Source organism: Phyllostomus hastatus, unplaced genomic scaffold (genome assembly GCF_019186645.2).
Source record: "Phyllostomus hastatus isolate PE091 unplaced genomic scaffold, TTU_PhHast_1.1 phas_contig_17, whole genome shotgun sequence".
Classification (NCBI taxonomy): domain Eukaryota; kingdom Metazoa; phylum Chordata; class Mammalia; order Chiroptera; family Phyllostomidae; genus Phyllostomus; species Phyllostomus hastatus.
Window position 1 is genome coordinate 20,371,712 of NW_025333664.1, and position 19,153 is coordinate 20,390,864.

At 41.9% G+C, this 19,153-nt stretch overlaps 1 protein-coding gene across 3 annotated transcripts in view; it reads right to left on the bottom strand.

Moving 5' to 3' along the window:
* Window positions 1–19,153, bottom strand: part of MAPRE1 (microtubule associated protein RP/EB family member 1) — a 28,246-nt gene that overhangs the window by 7,709 nt on the left and 1,384 nt on the right. For all 3 annotated transcript variants that reach the window (XM_045833568.1, XM_045833569.1, XM_045833570.1), the window contains exons 2-5: window positions 15,839–15,962; window positions 5,597–5,742; window positions 3,150–3,357; window positions 777–898 (exon numbers count right to left, since the gene is read on the bottom strand). In XM_045833568.1, coding sequence (XP_045689524.1) covers window positions 777–898; window positions 3,150–3,357; window positions 5,597–5,742; window positions 15,839–15,959 — 597 coding nt within the window. In that variant the 5' untranslated portion in view covers window positions 15,960–15,962. The remainder of the gene's footprint in view (window positions 1–776; window positions 899–3,149; window positions 3,358–5,596; window positions 5,743–15,838; window positions 15,963–19,153) is intronic.

Genomic DNA, 19,153 nt, shown 5'->3' on the forward strand with positions numbered 1-19,153 from the left:
GTGATCTTTGGGCAGGCTTTTCTGTCCCGCATCTGCATCGCAAGAGGTTCTGGTTTAAAATGAGGCTGTGTCCCCCAGGTTTTAGGACTTGGCTTTTAAGAAAATAAAAGAGTCCAATCTCAAACTCACTGGGCTAACAAAGCATCTTGATTTTAAGACTGGGATTAATCAAGAGAATCACCCAAAAGCAAACAAACAAAGTAACTATAAGGATTAGTGAGAAAGTGTTTAGAAGTCTAAAATTTGTTCTGATCCACAGACCTCTAACAAGTACCTTCAGGATATTGGTTAGCCCTAAAGAAGACATTTCAAATCACTGACCTATTAAGAACAGGCGAACAATAGGCTTTTCATATCAGTTCCACTCTCAACTTGGATTTCAAAAGAGAAACTGTGAAATCATTTTTATTATTCAAAAAGGAACTCTCCTTTACCCTTTTTCAGAGCCAAAATTCAAGAGACACTCCAAACCCCACAGAGCCCCACTATCATTCCAGAGACATCAACTGGGCTCTGCTGTACAGGTGGGTTTCCAAACTAGACCCTGGTTCCTGCCACACTAACTGGCCTCAGAACACCTGACCCCCTCTCCCTCCTCCGCCTCCACACTCACGCTGCCCACACGGCACCTGACGGGCTCACACACGTCAGGAGGAGGACTGTTTCGGCAGACCATGCAGGTCTTCCACAAGAACACGAGCAAGCCTCCTCTGGTCAGTGCAGCGAGCATCCTCTCCACTGACCTGACTCCAGTCTGGGACACAGGAGGGACCTACCTGCTGCATGAGTTCAGCTGCTTCATCATCTCCGTTGCCCACACCAGGGTTCTTTCGCACCACACCTGGGCCAGCCTTAGGGGTTGCAGTAGTTCTGTGTGTTGCAATGGGCCTCTGTGGAGCTGAGAGAGGAGCAGAGGTCTTTTCAAGAGCAGAAATTTCAAAACAAAAAAGAACCCACAAGGCAACAAGGACAGGCTGTGACCCACTGGCCTCCACAGTAATTGCAGTGAATGAACCCAATGTTGAGAGCTTGACATATATGACAACACCCCAAGTTTGCCCAAAGTGGCTCTTTAATCCTGGCAGCAAAGTACAGTACCAATTTTAGCCATAATCCCTTGTGCCGAGAATTAGTCCTTCTGTGAGGTCTTTTTGCCACTGTTTTTGCCTCTGTGGTGAGTAGAACTATTATCTGAAAGAGGCACACACAGCTGCTCTACTGTAACTCATTTCCTGCCAAATCCACCAGCAGGGCAGCTTCATGGCGCAAAGGCCAATTTCTCTCCAGGAGTGAGCTCAGGGCCCCAGCTACTGCTGGGTGCTCACAGTTCCCCATGTGGAAAGTAAGATACCTCCTAACTCAAAAACTGAGATTCCTTGGACTGGGAAGAGCAGGGTGGTAGAGACTGCTCTTACGACTAATTACTTCAAGCCCCTGTCTTGCTCACCTTTTAGAAGCTATCTGTGGAGTTAGGAGAGAAAAGCAGCAGCAGCCTGACCAGGATTTGCAAACTTTTCTCAGTGGTAACAGCCAAAAGTAGACAAAGACAAGGAAGAAGTAGTAAAGGGGCCTACCTATCTACAAGTTAAAATAATCAAATGTATCATTTATGATTTTATTCATCCATTCAGCAATCATTTTGTAAAGTTTATACATTATGCCATGCTTAGAAATACCTGCTTTTCCTGATACCCCGTGTTACTCAATAACCATGAAGCCTGGGACCTGCCTACAGTAACAGGCATTTCCTCTGGATGATCTCTAGTATCATCTCCAGCACGTTTACCTCTAGTAAGTTTATCCCGAAGACTAAACGCTTAATGCAAGCCTCTGCGTGCCTGGTAGCCACGTCTGAGATACGAAATGCACAGTTATCTATGCACCCCCCCATTCTGAGTAGCTAAGAAAATAAAATATTGAAGAATAAAAGTACTCAATATTTGGAGAAACTGGAGCCTTCATATACTCTACTGATGGTAATGCAAAGTGGTTCAGCCACTTGGGAAAACAATCGGGTAGTTCTGCAAAAGGTTAAATACAGTGTTACCACAGGACCCAAGGACTCTGCTCCAGGAGTATATACTCTAAGATATATACCCAAGAAAAATGAAAACATGTCCACAAAGAAACTCATATAGGAATGTTTATAGCAGCATTACTCATAATAGCTAAAAAGTGGAAATACAAACAATCAACTGATGAATAAATAAAATGTCATGCAATGGAATATTATTCACCCATAAAAAGGAATAAAGTACTGGTACATGCTATGACATGGATAAATGTTGAAAACATGGTAACGAAAAAAGCCAGACACAAAAAGACACATTTTATGATCCCATTTATATGAGGTCATATGAAAATTTAAAAGTACTCATCGTCCCTCTCTTTCTACTTGATGGATCTAGCCTCTTTCTCAAGGTACAATGGGACCTTAACTAATATTCTTGTCACCTCCTGGAAAAGGAGGAGCTAGCACCTGTAGGTGCTATGTATAGGTATAGTCTACAGATATACTGCTGCAAACACATTTTGGGAAACCTCCAGGCCAAGACTTTTTAGAGAAGGTCTCTAAAAACAGCCCCCGTCCCACCCCCACCAGATTGTGCTAGCATCAAAGCAAGCCAAAGCCACTTAACAGCTAAAGGTCTTGGGAGGGCAGGGAAGCTTTAAGTACCGGAAGCTGGTCTGCAAGTACACTGATGATGCAGAGAGCCAAGAACAGTCCCTGAGAGACCCAGAAAGCTCCTTAAGTTTCTGGGAGCTCAGGTCTCATTGCAATGGGGCTCTGTGTAACGTCCTTGTGTTCAAACCAAAGCTCTCTTTCATGTGAGCTGGCCTCAGGGGTTTCTATTCCATACAACTAAAGAGCCTTGGCAAAACTGCACACAGTAACTCATTCAGGCCTCAAAAGCAACCCTCTGGGACACATATTCAAAGTCCCGTTCTATATAGGAGGAAACTGCAGGGCAGAGGTAAAGTGGCTCACACAGGGCTACAGAGCCCTAAAAGCCATAAACACGGGTCTGCCTGATGCCACACTACCTGCTCCTGCCACATAGGCTCAAAAAATTCTGGTTACAAGTTGAATGAATACATGAACACCTGGAAAACTATTACTTGGAAATGGTATTTGTTTGGTTTTTTACCTGCACTGCTAGAGCTGAGAGGTTTCTTCGGTTTGTTCAGAGCTGGAGCAACAAGGGAGGGGGCCACGGCGGTTTCTTGACCTTGTCTGGCAGCTACAGGGTCATAGTCTTTTCCATCATAGTTTGCATCAAAAAACTTCTTGAACCACTGAACGAATTCAAAATTGTCCTGAAATTTTCCTTTTACTAATTTGTCCACAGGAATTATCTGCAGAGAAACATCAAGACTATTTAGCCCAAAGCAAGAGGCTTTTGGCAAGCACCACACATGTCCGAGCATCCAATGGGTACAAAGCTCTAAAATAGTTTAGAGGTAAGAACTTAGTACAAAGTAAACCCCTGAAAGTTTATAAAGCAAGTTTCACCCAGTTTGCCTTTCACAGAATACTTCTACCTACCAACCCCCTTCCAAGGCCACCAAAGGAATCAGAGATGCAAAAGGAACAAGTATCACATATAAGTCACATCCACAATCCCAAATACATCCTACTATACGACATTCCACTGTACAGAATAAGTCTCCGTGTAACCTGCATGGCCACGGTGCCTGTCACAAAGTAAAGAATCCAGAGCACAAACACAGGTATCTACAATAAAAAACATGTTAAAAAACTTGTTTTAAAAATAGGTCAAGGATAGATTTCTGCAAAATGGCATGTTTTTACAGTAATTCCAATCCTTTTAAAATATACTTTAAGGACTCTAAGTTTTGTTACTACACAAAAGTACTATGTTATCAAATATTACTTCAAGTCACTGGACTACTGGTCCAAGTTTATCTTCAAGAATTCCAGGTGCAATGGCACTTTTATAAAAAATACATGTAATAATCTGAACTATATTCATTCTCTAAACAAATAAATATAAAATTACTTTGTTTGATACTGAACCATTTATAAGTAAAACACGATGTCTGGAATTCCAAAACCACCCAGCAGGACACGTGGCGGGGCAGAACCGCAGCCAGGCGAGAGCTGGTAACTGTGGAGGCGCGTGGGGATTCACTGCGCGATACTCTCGACTTCTGTTCACTTCAGAAATTTACTTATTTTAAAAAATTAAATTCTATAAAGAGAAAAGTTACTGTATATAATAAGCTGTACCTAGTTTAACCTTTGCCTGGTAACTAAATGATATTCTTACAATACATGTGCACATTTTATATATTGCAGAGACAAAACTAAAATAAAGACTGATTTTAAAGTAAATAAAAACCAGACAAACCAGCAAGCTAATTAGGGGGTTATTATAAGCTTTACTAAAAAAATATTTTCCCCCCAAAATGGCTTAAAAGGATAAACCTTTCTGATAGGTGGGGAAAGAAACTGCTTAATTTTACAACAGATACACACTGCTCACCAATGGGGATGCATTTTGAGAAATGCACTGCTAGGCAATTTCGTCATAGCGCACACTTACACAACCCTAGATGGTGTAGTCTACTACACACCTAGGCCACAGGTAATAGCCTGCAACTCCTAGGCGATAAGCCTGCACAGAGTATAACTGTACAGCACCTTACAAGATTAAATGAAGCACAAGACAGACTGATGCAACAGACGGGATGGGCGAGGCTGCTGCTGGCATGACTCAGCGTGCTGTTTTACGGCAAACTCTAAGTAGAAAGACAATGCTCTAAAGCAACAGTTAAAAAGTACAGTATAGTAAATGCATAAACCAGTACCACAGTCATTCATTATCATTACCAAGTATTGTGTACTTGTACATAATAATTACCTGGACTATATACTGTACCTTTACACGACTGGCGTAGCAGTAGGTTTACATATACCAGCACCAGCACGAACGTTTAATGCATTGCGCTATGATGCTATGACGTCAAAAGGTGATAGGAATTTTTCAGCTCCGTTATAATCTCAGTTAGGTGTCCTTGTTGACTGAAACATTATGTGGCTCATGACTATAATCTATTAATATTACCTACTACAAGAGATAATCTTTATCCTAATGAAGCCTAGTGGCCAGTGTTTCTGGTACCTTTAAATAACCTTGGGGGCAAGAGGGAAATTCCCAACCCAAAGGGATCTGCCTTGTACCTTGCTTCTACAAAGCAAGTATTTCTAGAATTTTCTCTATTAGAACTACTTATTGTACCATATGGTATGCTTTATAAAGGTAAATCCAGGGATTAAAGAGTTAGATCTCAAATTAATAGAGATTAAACAGGTTGACTCCTACAGATGGTTAACTAACTTCACTAAGAAAGAAGACAGCAAGGGAAGGGGGAGGTTGGGGGGGAGAGGCCAAGTAGGAGGTTAGAGGGAAACTTTGCTCCCAGTAAATTCTAGGCTAACCGGAGAAAAAAATAATGATATAAATTGGGAAAAGAAAAAAGAAAATGTTGACAGTCATGGGCCAGCATCTGTCTCCTTAGTAACAATCACCAGACAAGAAACAACCTAAATGAAAGAATAAAATTTACCTACTTTGTCAACACCCATTCTCTTAAAACCTGCTTGCAGTATTTTGAAGTTCTGGATGTATTCGTGTTCTAGCTTAGCTTGGAATTTCACTTTCTTCAAGGCAATGGAGCCAGGGAACAGCATGTCCATAAACTGACAATATGCAGCCCCTGAATGGACAACAGCAGAAGAATAAAAGACACAACAGATCATTAAACGTTATCATTAAAGAAGCAGGGTGAACTTTACCCCAAACCCACGTAACCCAGGTACAATTGTAAAAGTTGTACAGCAGATCTACAAAGCCCCAAAGCTACAATACCACTTGACTTCAAAGTCATTTTTATAATCTGTCATAAGACTGAGGTTTTACCGGATAGGTTCTACAATACACTTGTAACTTGGAAGACTATGATGAGGAAAAAAGAAGTATTTCTATGAAATTTTAAAACTACTCTTTATTAGAAACTAACATAATAGTAAAATGACCGCTGCAAAAAAAAAGAATACAGAGAATAGAAAAAAGGGAAACAGAGGTGACATCATTTTCTGATTTTTCACAAGGACATACCCTCCCCCTTCTCCTGAGCTGAAGGGGCTTCCCAAGTATTTCAAAAATCCATTCTCTGACCTAGGTTAAAAAAAATTTTTTTTTCTAAGATGTATGTCCTTCCTGAGCTTTTCACATCTCTACATAAATTTAACTATGTTCGCTGCAGCATTATTTACTAGATCCAAGATATGGAAGCAACCCAAGTGCCCATCAGCAGACAACTGGCTAAAGACGTGGTACATATTGGACTGGCCAAAGAGTTCATGTGTAAGAATAACGAGTTTTTCTGTAAGATGGCTCTAATAGTGTTTAACTTCATTCAAAACAATTTTGTGACAGCTGTAATATCAGCTGTATATTGTATTGTGACAGCTGTGATATCAACACGTAATTTAAAAAAAAACGGTGAACTTCTGTGTAGCCATTTTAATATTGAAACATTAGCAACTTTTTTGAAACGGTAGAAAAAATAAGCAACATTTCTGGTATATTATGCTTTATTATTTCAAGAAAGGTAAAAACAACTGAAATGCAAAAAAATATTTGTACACTGTATGGAGAAGGTACTATGACTGATCAAACATGTCAAAAGTGGTTTGCAAAGTTTCATGATGGAGATTTCTCGCTGGACGATGCTCCACAGTTGGGTAGACCAGATGAAGTTGATAAGGATCAAATTGAGACATTAACTGAGAATTTATATTATACCACACGGGAGATAGCTGACCTACTCAAAATACCCAAATCAATAAAGTTACTGGTGAAAATGAAAATGTGTCTTTTATTTTACAGAAAAACCACACGGACTTTTGGGCCAACCCAATATATACAATAGAGTCTTACTCAGCGAGGCCCTGGCCGGGTAAACTTAGTCGGTTCAAGTGCCTTCCCATATGCCAAGGTTTCAGGTTCAATTTGCTCGATCCCCAGGCAGAGCACATACAAGAATCAACCAATGGCCCTGACTAATGTGGCTCAGCAGGCTGGGTGTCATCCTGCAAACCGGAAGATTGCTGGTTTGATTCCTAGTCAGCGCACATGCCTGGGTTGTGGGCCAGGTCCCTGGTTGGGGGTGTTGGCAGCATGCGAGAGGCAACCAATTGATGTTTCTCTCCCACACTGATGCTTCTCTCCCTTTCTTCCTCCCTTCCCCATTCTCTAAAAATAAATAAGTGAATAAAATATTTTAAAAATAAAAATATTTTTTTTATTTTAAAGGCCACTATAAGAAATTATTGCATGTATTTTGTCCCATTTGCTCCCCAATTTCATTCCTTCCCCCACTTGCCCATTTTTCTCTAATGCCTACCAACAGCCCTCTTCTAACACAGGGCAGGCTTCACTGTGCACTTACTGACTGGCCAGGGCTAATTCACCACAGAAACTAGACAGGGAAGGAAGCAAGAAATCTAGTGACTAGGCAGGCAATAGATGTTCTGCAGAACTCACAACTGCCACTGTATGTATAATCAACTTATTTAAAATGGCTCCCTGCCAGTTCCAGCACAAAGAGTGTCACTGTCATTATTTTTGGAAAGAAGATGCAATGAGAGCAAAGCACTTCAGTGACCAGAGCGACATTCTCAGTAGAAAGGAGTACCAGAAAATGAAAGCCTGGTTTTTTTTGAAGTGGCTGATTTATTATTCATGCAAGAGAAAATATACTGAAGGCATTCTATGTAGCTGGCAGTATATTAGCAATATTTATATTTTTTAAAAAAGAGACAAACAGTGTCCTAAATTCTACAAGACAAGAACCTCAGTGTCTTCAACAAACTAACAGCATGAAGAAGGGTAATTATTTTATATATATATATATGAGAAAAAACTATTTCTAGATATTTACACTTAAAAGCTCCAGTAATTGTTATATTTTAAGAGATATTTAATATCAATATTAACCAATGTAGCACCAATAAATTCAATTTAAAAAAATTTTTTAATGAAAGATTTAAAAGTCACGATTTACCAAGTGCAATGTAAAGAGTTTATCTGGATCCTGATATACACAAATCAACTCTAATAAACACACACACATAGATAATCTATTGAGCATCTACACCTGTAGCACTGCTTTACACATAAAAAGTATTTTTCTGAAACAAAATGATGCGCTTTTACTAAATGCACAGTATTCGCAACCCATCCGTGGGACTTCCAGATCAAGTCAACCAAAACCACTTAAAAGCAGCAGCCATCTGCTTCTCAGAAAAGTCTGCTTGAAGAACTATCAGTTTTTATTTGAGAGCCAGAAAAATCCTTAGAGCCTTAAATTTAAAATGTGAGACCCAAAAATGGTGGCCCCAAACCACAGAGGACGAGACCAAGCTCAGGACCACAACCCAGGCGTCCTGAACTCCCCATGCGCGCTCTTCTTCACAACAGCATCACACACGCTCTTGGAACGACTGTAGTTGAATAAAAAGCACTTTCTGGATTAGGAGGGAAAAAAAAGATAAACCATGCCGCTATGGTCTTACTGGCTGAAATAGCGCTTACATATATTTAAAAAAAGTTAAGACCCCAGTAAAAATGGACAAAGTCACTGGACAATTCACCAAAGAAAGTAAGTGGCAAATGGCCACGTGGGAAGCCAGCCCCATGTTCGGGTACTGGTTCTGAGTATTTCAAAGAGTGTTAAACTGCAATTCTGACATTGCCCTTGGACTCTGTTAGAATTTTATATGCTTCTACTCTTGTAGGAATTTTAAAAATACATGTGTCTGAACCAACAAGAAAAAAAAAACAGGAAGCAACTTCTATCTCCCACAGTCGCTGCAATCACTTACATAAATTTTAGCATGCCATCTGCCTGACAGAATATTATGCAGGCATTCAAAACATTTTTTTTACTTCTTTAGGAAAAGCTCAAGATTTAATATTAGAAGAACATACATCTTCATCTATATCTTCCTATATAAAAATTTCCATCTTGATATATATGCATAGAAAAAAACACAAGAAAAATGTATTAGGCTAAACCATATGAAATTATTGTTGTGTAAATCAAAAATTATTGAATACTGGCTGTATCTGAAGGATGGTACTAAATGTATTCTATTTTTGAAATATTTAATTATATATAAATAAATAAACACACACTACAGTGAATATGTTATCATCAGAACACCAAAAAAAGGTGACAAATGTTTAAAAGAAAAAAGTACAATATATCAGCTGCTTTACACAAAAGGGCTGAAAACTCCTGGCCTATAAAAAAGTCTCCACTAGGCACAGAAGAGGTTCACAAACGCATTCCTTCCAGGCTCTGCCTTAATAACAAAGGCTGGCAACCTAAGCAGGAGACACTCTTAAGGGGTGCTGTCCCAACGATCTGCAACAGAACAGTCCCTTAAGGATGCAGACAAACTTAGCGCAGGACCAGCTATGCCATGGCATCAACTCCCAAGGCTGACCACCACAGCCCCGCCCTGCAAGGAGCTGCGCTGGAACTGAGAACACCAAACGAGGGCACTGCGCGGCCCCTGCTCCGAAGGCTTACAGTATCTCAAGTGCAACGGCTCTCAGCCCTTTTGGGTCAATGGTCCCTTGGAGAATTAGATAAAAATTGCAGCCAACATTCTACAAGAATAGATGCTCCCATATCAGAAAATTCCAGTGTTTTAAATCAAATACAGAGGAAACACACTCCAACTACTACACGTAAGAGTGTTCGGGCTTTAGGGGGTAGGTGAGGCTTGAGTCGTCTCACAGTATGAATAAAATTTGGAAACAGAGGGTTGTGAGAAGTCATTAATATAGGCATTAAAAATCATCCTCAAGAAATTTAACATGAGAAAAATAATGCTGTTTTAACTTTGCAAGTAGGAAACAAAACTGTACAACATGTTTGTATGATGTTGCTGTAACAATCTCTAGTGTCAACAGACTGGAAACAAACTAAATGTCCACCAACATGGGACTGATACAAGGAAATTACCATATACACAGCCATGAAAGAAAATAACGTGGCATCCGACGATACATGGATATGGAACACCCTCTGGAATATACACTGTGATTAAACATGCTATCATTTGTGTAAAGGGGGGGGCAGAAAACATGTGCACACAAACACACACACAGAATACAGACAGATGGATGTTATGTTTCTGCTTATATGTACACACTCTCTGGGGAGGCTACCCAGCTGGTGACACTGCATTTCCTCTGGGGAGGGAACTGGGCATCTGGTAGATACCAGTTAAGAGGGAGATTTATCACTGTTTTATCTTTCTGTTCTTTTCAAATTTTAAACCATTTTGAGACTTTCAGCATTTCAAAAAATAAACACCATATATGCAGCCCTGGCAGGGTAGCTCAATTGGTTAGAAAATCATCACCCAAGTCACAGGTTCGATCCCCAGTGAAGGCACATACAGCAATCAACCAGTGAATGCATAAATAAGTGGAACAACAAAACTATGTTTCTCTCTCCCTTCTTCTCTAAAATTTTAAAAAAATATCACTAAAAACCCCCACATATACAGTATGTCAGTTAAGTACAGGTAAAATGAGTAAGCTTGGGCAAGCTGTTAACCTCTCTGTGCCTCACTTCCTGATCTGTGGGATGACGGCAGCAGTTCTGACCTTCCAGATTATATATGTGAAGCACTTTGCAAAGCACCTGGCCTAGAAGCACTCAATAAATAAAGCCATAATTCAGGAAAAAATATAGCTAAAAGCTAACAATGACTATCACTAACTTGTGACATCACATGGACTATGGTTTTCTTAATGTTTCGATAACAAAGACTTAATCACTTATAATCAAAAGAAAGTAAGTTTCTTATCTTTCGTTTTGTTTTGCTTTAAGGCAAAGAAAAACCAAGAAGGTGCTTGAAGACTTAGGCAAAAAAGTTTGAACCAATATTTCTTTGAGCACAGGAGTGACTCAATAAAAATGCTCTCCCAGAGAAGCTGCAAACAAACGTGGTAGAACAAAGAAGTGGGGGTGAGGGAACCTAGAAGGAATCTAGTGCCCAGCCAGGGGCCACTGGGGCAGCAGTGAGCAACATGAGAGGTGTTGGCCTTGGCTGCTGTGGCTCCATTGGCTGGAGCATCGTTCTCTGCACCACAAGGTCCCAGGTTCCACTCCCCATCAGGGCACATGCCCCGGTTGCTGGTTTGGTCCTGGCTGGGGTGCATATGGCAGGCAAATGACGGATGTTTCTCTCCCCCACCCTACCCCTCACTTTTCCCCTCTCTAAAAATCAATCAATGTATCCTTGGGCAAGGACTTTTTAAAAAATGCTGAGAAGGGGCTCGATCTAAAACACCCTTCAAAAGACATACAGAACTCTGTCAATTAGACTCAGATGCTTCTCAGGCCTGTGACAACAGAAGAATGGCAAAATCACAGCCCCCCACATGGAGAGTCTGTAAAAGGGAGTCAACCTGAGAAGCGAGGCGGGCCTGGTTAGGGGCACGGTCACACAACAGAAATGAGCAAGACTTACAAGCTGCTTTACAAAAACCCAAGGGCTGGCAGGGCCCCACAATAAGCTGAGGAAAAAGGCAACCTAGCATTTGCCTGCGAGCATGTGAACACTTCTCCTACCCTGTGCAGCACAGAAGCAATGGCGGAGGCCAGGCTGGAGGAGAGAAGACAAGGGGAAGGGAAAGGGAGCCGAGAACATTCTTCGCGCGCCACCTGACAGGTTCAAAGCCCCATGCTGGGCCCCTGGGAGAGTGCAGAGAGGCCCGAATAAGGAATGGAACTGAGGAAACAGCAATGGGTGACAGAAGGCAACCGGCATCCCCTTTTGACACAAGCAATCCCTCATCAAAATCCTCCTCTGTGATCAGCTTTGTTCTCTTGATGGCAAGCCCTCCAATACAGGGAGACTAGAGAATGTAATGAATCTTGAACAACCACCTATCAACTCTGTCACTGAAAGTAATCCTCCCCTTATCTCACTACGAGAGCCGAGCAAAGGCTCATTTCACTTCCGGTACGGGGCGGGGCGGGGCCCACAATACTGACACAACGCAGCCAATCCACAGGCAGCCAGCACACTGATAGTGTGGGACCTTAGAACTATGCCCCCTCAAGAGAAAAACCTATTCCCACCTTTTAAAGCATATGCTTGGTAGAGATTTTTAATCTGCTTGATCCTCTTCCCATCAGAGCTCAGAAGAGAAGGCACCAGGCGCCAGAGGTAAAGACCAAGGGATTCTGCTTTGGCCTCCGCAGACACAAGGATCTGAGGAGCCTCACTTTCTCCGTGACTCCAATCCCCTGGAACGGGCCTTCTCCAAGGCACAGCGTCTGCCACTCATCCTGTTTGGTCTCACACTAGAAGCTGAGACCAGGTTTTCTAAACATTAACATGAAGGACAATGCGACCGTCTACACAGTGTAACAGAAGCCCCGTAGGGCTCTCAAGAGAGCTAGTTATGAATGAATAAAAGTTTGTTCACAAATCACAGTCAAGTCCTGCACTTAACATTTCCTACTGGAGAAAAGCATTTTATCTAGAGCAAGAGCAGTAACTGCCAGTAGGCAAAGTTGAAATTCTTTACAGATTCTTAATGAGGCAGCACTGTTGTAATTAATTACATGTAATCAACATTTAACTCTTACAAATGGTTCTTTTATTTTTATACACCTTTTAAAACATTTTTATCATTTAATGATTTTAGAGAGAGAGGAAGGAGGAGAGGGAGAGAAACATCACTTTGCTGTTCCACTTATTCATCCATTCCCTGGCTATTTGTTATATGGGCCCTGAGCAGGGACTGAACCCACAACCTTGACATATCAGAATGATGCTCTAGCTAAGGGAGCTACCTGGCCAGGGCCAAATGCTTCTTTTAAAAAGACATAGCATGTATACAAGACAAAGAATGTGGGCTGTGTGGCCAGAAAAATCTGGGTTCAAAACTAGGCTCTGAGATGCATGAGCCGTGCCCCACAGGTTGTCTCCCCACCTGTACAGCCAGGATGTGCCCTCCCTCGAGAGATCTGTACTCGCCTCCAGGGTTTGGCACAGAATCCACATCTGACAGCTGTTTTTACAGGTGGGCCAGGTCCACTGCCCCAGTTCACAAATGAGGAACTAGGACATTAAAGGCTCCAAAGTCACATGGCTCAGAGCGGACGAATCCTTGTCTTAGCACGACAACTTCCTGTCTGACTGAGATAAACCTGGAGTCAGATCAGCGCAAGCACAACTCGCCTACACAGGAAAAGGGACCTCATTTTCCCATTAACTAAGTGAAATATACTTTGAAGTATACTTATTGAAAGAGGTAAATTTTAGGGAGAAACTGCCACTGAAAAAGCCAGCTCCAGTGAAAACTAGGATGACCTCATCCCCACATTAGTCATAAATCATGGGTCAAACAAGTGCTTTAGAAGCTGCAAATAGGGATGTGGTAATGAAACGGAGGAAAAGAAGAGAAAATGGGGGAAAGCAGCCCAGAGTTAGGGCTGACAACCCTGACTGACTCTGACTAACAAAGTAGCTCATGTTCCATCAGCATGACTCTCGCGCACCAGTTCTTCCCTGAACAACTTCACATGAAGCCCCTCCCTGACCCTCTGTAGAACTGAGATTAAGCTTCACAGGGAAACAAGACAAGCAAATGAAACTAAGACCAAGACTAGGACACGGCTATAAAATAAGGAAGTACAAAGCTGCATTTGTTTTAAAAAACCATACAGCCCAGGTCGGGTAGCCCTGCTGGCTGGAGCAGCATCCCAATGCACCAGGGCGGTGGGTTCCATCCCTGGTCAGGGCACATGTCAGAACCAACCAATAAGTGCGTATAACAAGTGGAACAACAACGAATTGGTGTTTCTCTTGCTCTCCCCCCAACCCACTTCCGTCTCCCCAAAAATCAGTAAATTTTTTTAAAAATCATGAGAGCAATGATTCTTATTTACTTTTTATTGTTGTTCAGTTACAGTTGTCCCCATTCCCCCCCCCCATTACTCTCCGCTGCTCTACCCATCCCCCACCTTCCACATTCAATCCCCTCCCCTGACCCTGGTCTTTGTCCATGGGTCCTTTATACAGGTTCCTTGACTTGACCCTTCCCCTTCTTTCCCTCCTTATCCCCCTCCCTCCCTCCCCTCTTGTCACTGTCAGCTTGTTCTTTATTCACAGGTTCCTGGTTCTATTTTGCTCACTTGTTTGTTCTGTTGATTAGGTTCCACTTCTAGGTGAGATCATATGGTATTTGTCTTTCACCGCCTGGCTTATTTCATTTAGCATAATACGCTCCACAGAACAATAATTTGAAATTGATCCAAACGGCACCAATTGGTAAAGGAAAAATCTAGAGAACGAGTAAGGCACAGGGATTGAAGAACATGGGCTGTTGATTTAAATGAAGGGTCAAGTCTCAATTCTATTCTTGGCTGTATAATCCTGGACTTCCTACTCAATTTATCTAAGCCCATTTCCCCATCTGTAAAATGGGGTTTTGTAACCCCATCTGTAAAACATCCCTACCTTCTGGAGGTATGAGAATTAAACAAAGAGGTATTTGAAAAGCTTTTATATAACACAATTACTATCATTACTGGAAGAATTTGAGGTTTCTAATGATCTGTCCCACAAACAATATAAAAAACTTAAACAGCAGAATACACGTCTCATCTTTCTCTGACATATTCTTGACTTCTGTGGTAAATCCAGTTTTGAGAACCTGACACATTCCTTATGCCAGGACAATCAGGGGTAGACAGTCAAACTCCCAAAAGGTGGGACAGGAAGTCTTTAAAGAAAGTAGAAACTGCTAACACCTTTATGAAAAACAATTACCAAGAACCTCAAGTTCATACCCTCTGAACTAGTAAATCCATTTCTAGGACTCACTGAGGAAATAAACGGAGATTAAGATTAACGTGAAAAATACTCAGCCTAGCTACAGCCACAGTGCAAAAATTAGAACCCCACATGCCCTAAAACTGGGACGACAGCAAACAACTCCAGCATACCCGTAGAAAGCAACAGTATGCAGCCATTTCAGGTAAGCACTGAATAATTCCGAGATGGTGAATGACACTAAAAAATATCCCCAATATGAGGTTAAGTTGAAAAACTGCAAGGAAAAGTAAAAGAAAACAACCACACAATGGTTTTCTCTGAATGGAACTATTACCATTTTTTTTCTTCTTTCTAGTTTTCTAAATGTTATACTATTAGCATATATAAGAACAACATGTTTGTGTGGGAGTTTTTTTTTAAGATTTTATTTATTTTTAGAGATGAGGGAAAGGAGGGAGAGAGAGAACGAGAGAAACATCAGTGTTGTGCACTTTTTAAAAAATTATTACCTCTCTGCCAAATTTTATTAAACAGAAATTCAATAAAATTGTGGCTGAAATGGCACCTGACTTTGGTCTCGGGATAAGAAATGCCCCTGATAAACTAATATAGAACTAGAGCAATTATAATGACTGTCCTCAAATAAAACACTTCAAATCTAAACGCGGAAGAGCGTGAGTGGAGACGGCAGAGCGAAGCTGCAGGCCTCAGTGCGCGGCCTCCACAGCGGGAGACGATGGACTCGCGGGCCAGGAGCGTGCTCCTTTCAGGCACTTCCTCCCAGAAGTACAACCAGGGCAGGGCTGAGAAGAAGAAATGGGGCAGGCCTAACTCAAAACCTGAACCTGTGTCTTTTGCAGTCAGATACAGACTTGCACGTTCCTGAAGGACCTATAGGCTCTTCTGGAAAAACTTCTCGTGAATTTCTCTTACCTGAGCACAACTGTTCGATCTTGGTCAGATTCAACTGCAGTGACTCATTGATCCAGGCCAGCATGTCATGTCGACTGAGGTTATCGCTGGTGACTGACGTTGAATATACATTCACTGCCATCTTCTGTAGCACGTGAGGAAAAGAGAAGGGTGTGCATTACTATGCAGCATGCAAGAACGAACAATCATTTCCTTCCTAGAGAGTCACCCACAGAAGGCCTGTGGGAACGCTCCATTTTTAAGCCTCACCTTCTTCCCAAAGAGGCCAAATCAGAGACACCAACATTCCAGCCACAAGGCTGGAATAAACGTGACCTGACATGAATTGCCCAACAGCAGCCTGCCTAAAATTTAGGCTCCATTTTCATGTAACTGGTATAAAATGTTAAGGTACAAGGAACTCTAAGTAAAGGGAAGGTTAGATGCTTTTATGAAGGGAAGCCGATGCACAAACAAGGATGCTGTGTGTTTAGAAAACATCAGTTCAAGCTTCCCCACTAACATTAAAATGTTTACAGCAATATTCTTCAGACAGTGGGCTTTTTACTAATTCCTCTTTATAGTTTCACTATTTTCCAAACTTTCTTTAAGGACTATACCCACTGTTATAATCCAAAGTAACCTTTTCAATAACCTAAGTACTACAAAGTGGTGGCAAATAACCTTACAGTGAAGAATCCTTGTTACTAATTCTCTGTGGAGCCACCTGGAGACAGGAGGGCATCTGAGAGCCTACTAAGCACCAGGAACATCACAAACACTTGTCATTTAACCCTGACAACTCTGCAAAATTCACTTGATTCTCCTCATTTTACAGACGAGGAGAGTTTCAACAGAGACCCTACAAACTGGCAGTCAAGCCTGCCCAGCCCCATCGTCCACATTCTTTCCCCAGCCTAGAAAACGCTACCCCTCACTCTTCTGTCAGGCTTTGAAATTCAAAACACACACACACACACACACACACACACACACACAGAAGAAACATATTAACTTAAAATGCTATTAAGTGAGGACGCCATCATCACCCTCATTCGATCTGCAAATGTTTACCAAGCACTGATTTTGGGAATGGAAACAAGACAGGCAGGAAAGACAAATGGCTAGTCTGCAGAGTTCACGTTCTAGTAGTAGAAGTCTAACACTGACCAAATACACACAAGTGTCATTTCATACTGACCTGAGGCAATGGGGGTGAAGGGAGTGTCATCACAGAAAGCCTCTCTGAGCAACATTTGAGCTTAAGGATCAGAAGATCTGGAAGAAGGGTGGCTATGGCCCAGTGAGCAAGAGGGAGTGCAGGAACAGAAGTAGGAAAAGCAGCAAACAAGCCAGATCATGTTAGGACTCTGCAGGCCATGATAAGGAGTTTGGATTTTAGCCTCCCTCTGATCAAACTCTCATTTAAATCTGAAAAAGATCACCCTGACTGCTGGTAGAAAATAGGCTGTGGAAAGGGAAGACTTGAGCAACATAAGATAAGGACAGGCTAAGTCAGATCCAAATGAAACCCGGGAGCAATCACCATGAGGACACACAACTATGAAACACTGGATTTCACAGCAACCACTTATAATTTTCCTCATTTCATAAGACACCAATTTACCAATGGGTGGGGGGAGGGGGGACTTGGCAAACATGGAACCATCATAAGACCCCATGCTGTCTTGTGGCACTTCATTCTATGTCCTCACACACCACACAGCACTTGGCAAAGTGCCTTCCATATAGTGGGAGCTCAGTAAACGCTTCCTGTTTTCAGGATGGCAAGACAAGTGTTAGAAAAAATGTATCTGTATAAACTTTTTTCAGAAAGTAAACCTTTAACACTTTTAATATCTTAAATTATAAAACTGTGTTATATGTGAAGTCTGCACATTTTAGCTCCTGACTCCACTGGAAAATTCATCCCCACGTTACCACTGCACTTCATTCCAACCTCTATCGTAGGCATTATCACAGGGGACTGTCATTATCTCTTCATTTCTGACTCCAGGGCCAGATTTGGCCAGAAGGCAACTTGCTCTATGAAAAGAACTGAGGATTTCAAGCAAGGAGGAACTGGATTTGAACTTGAGGATGTCATTCATTAGTTGTATGACTTTGGACAAGTTACTTAACGTCAATGTACTTCAGTTATGAGTTAATGCCACTTACCTGAACAGGAGAAGGCAAGGTTTAGATGAGATAAGGTACATAAAATACCTGGCATGCTATCTGACACAGAACAGGTATTAGGTCCAGGGCAGGGAGGGACCTAGTCTCACTCATCCTCCTACCTCCAGTGCCAAAAACAGAGACCTGCCACCACCATCTCTCATCTGGATCCACTGCCACCGCGTTCAAATTAGTCTCACTATCTCAATCTGTTTTTAAAAGGAAGCCAGAGCCCTGGCTGGCATAGCTCAGTGGATTGAGCTCGGGCTGCAAACCAAAACATCACAGGTTCGATTCGCAGACACAGCACATGCCTGGGTTGCAGGCCACGGCCCCCAGCATCCGCACATTGATGTTTCTTTCTCTCTCTCTTCCTCCCTCCCTTCCCTCTCTAAAAAATAAACAAACAAAATCTTAAAAAAAAAGGCGACCAGAGATAATTTTCTAAGTCACAAATCAGATCAAGCATCTCCCTGTTTAAAATCCCACAATGAACAAATAAATGATATACATACTGTATGCAAAATGCTATTATCAGGTGCCGAAAAAACACGGTCTCAGGCTGAGCATTTGTAATCTATATTGGCAACATTCACACATACATCAGGTATTGTGTATGTCATGCTACTAAAAACTGTAAGCAGCTGGTTAGGCCACGTGTGTCTCCAGACCACACCCCAGTTCTGAAAACATTACAGCCTTTCATCATCATATAATTCAAACCTCCTTCATTACCAGTACATTAATACCTGGTCCCATGTGCTCCACAAGCTCTCCACCCACTAAATACATGCGGTTAGGCACCCTGTGGATGTGCAATAAACATCCACTGACTTAATTAATTGGCCCTTCCAGGCAATCAAAACAGAGTCCAGTCTGTTTTGGAGGAAGCTCACCCTTCCTCCACAATGATTCCATTGCTTGGCCTCAACGGAAGACCCCACAATCACCCCGCAAACCTCACCCTTAAATGACTCCTTGAACCAGGTTTCCAACTGCCTTGAAAAAGCATCCTCTTGCCTCCCCAGCTAGTTCTCCTCCTTTAGCAGTTCTCCTAGAAGACTCCCAAACTCCTCTGATTCAATGTTAGCTGCTAAGCACCCTATTATGTTCCAGACTCCATACTGAGCACTACAGAAAGAGGGGGAAGGAGATGCC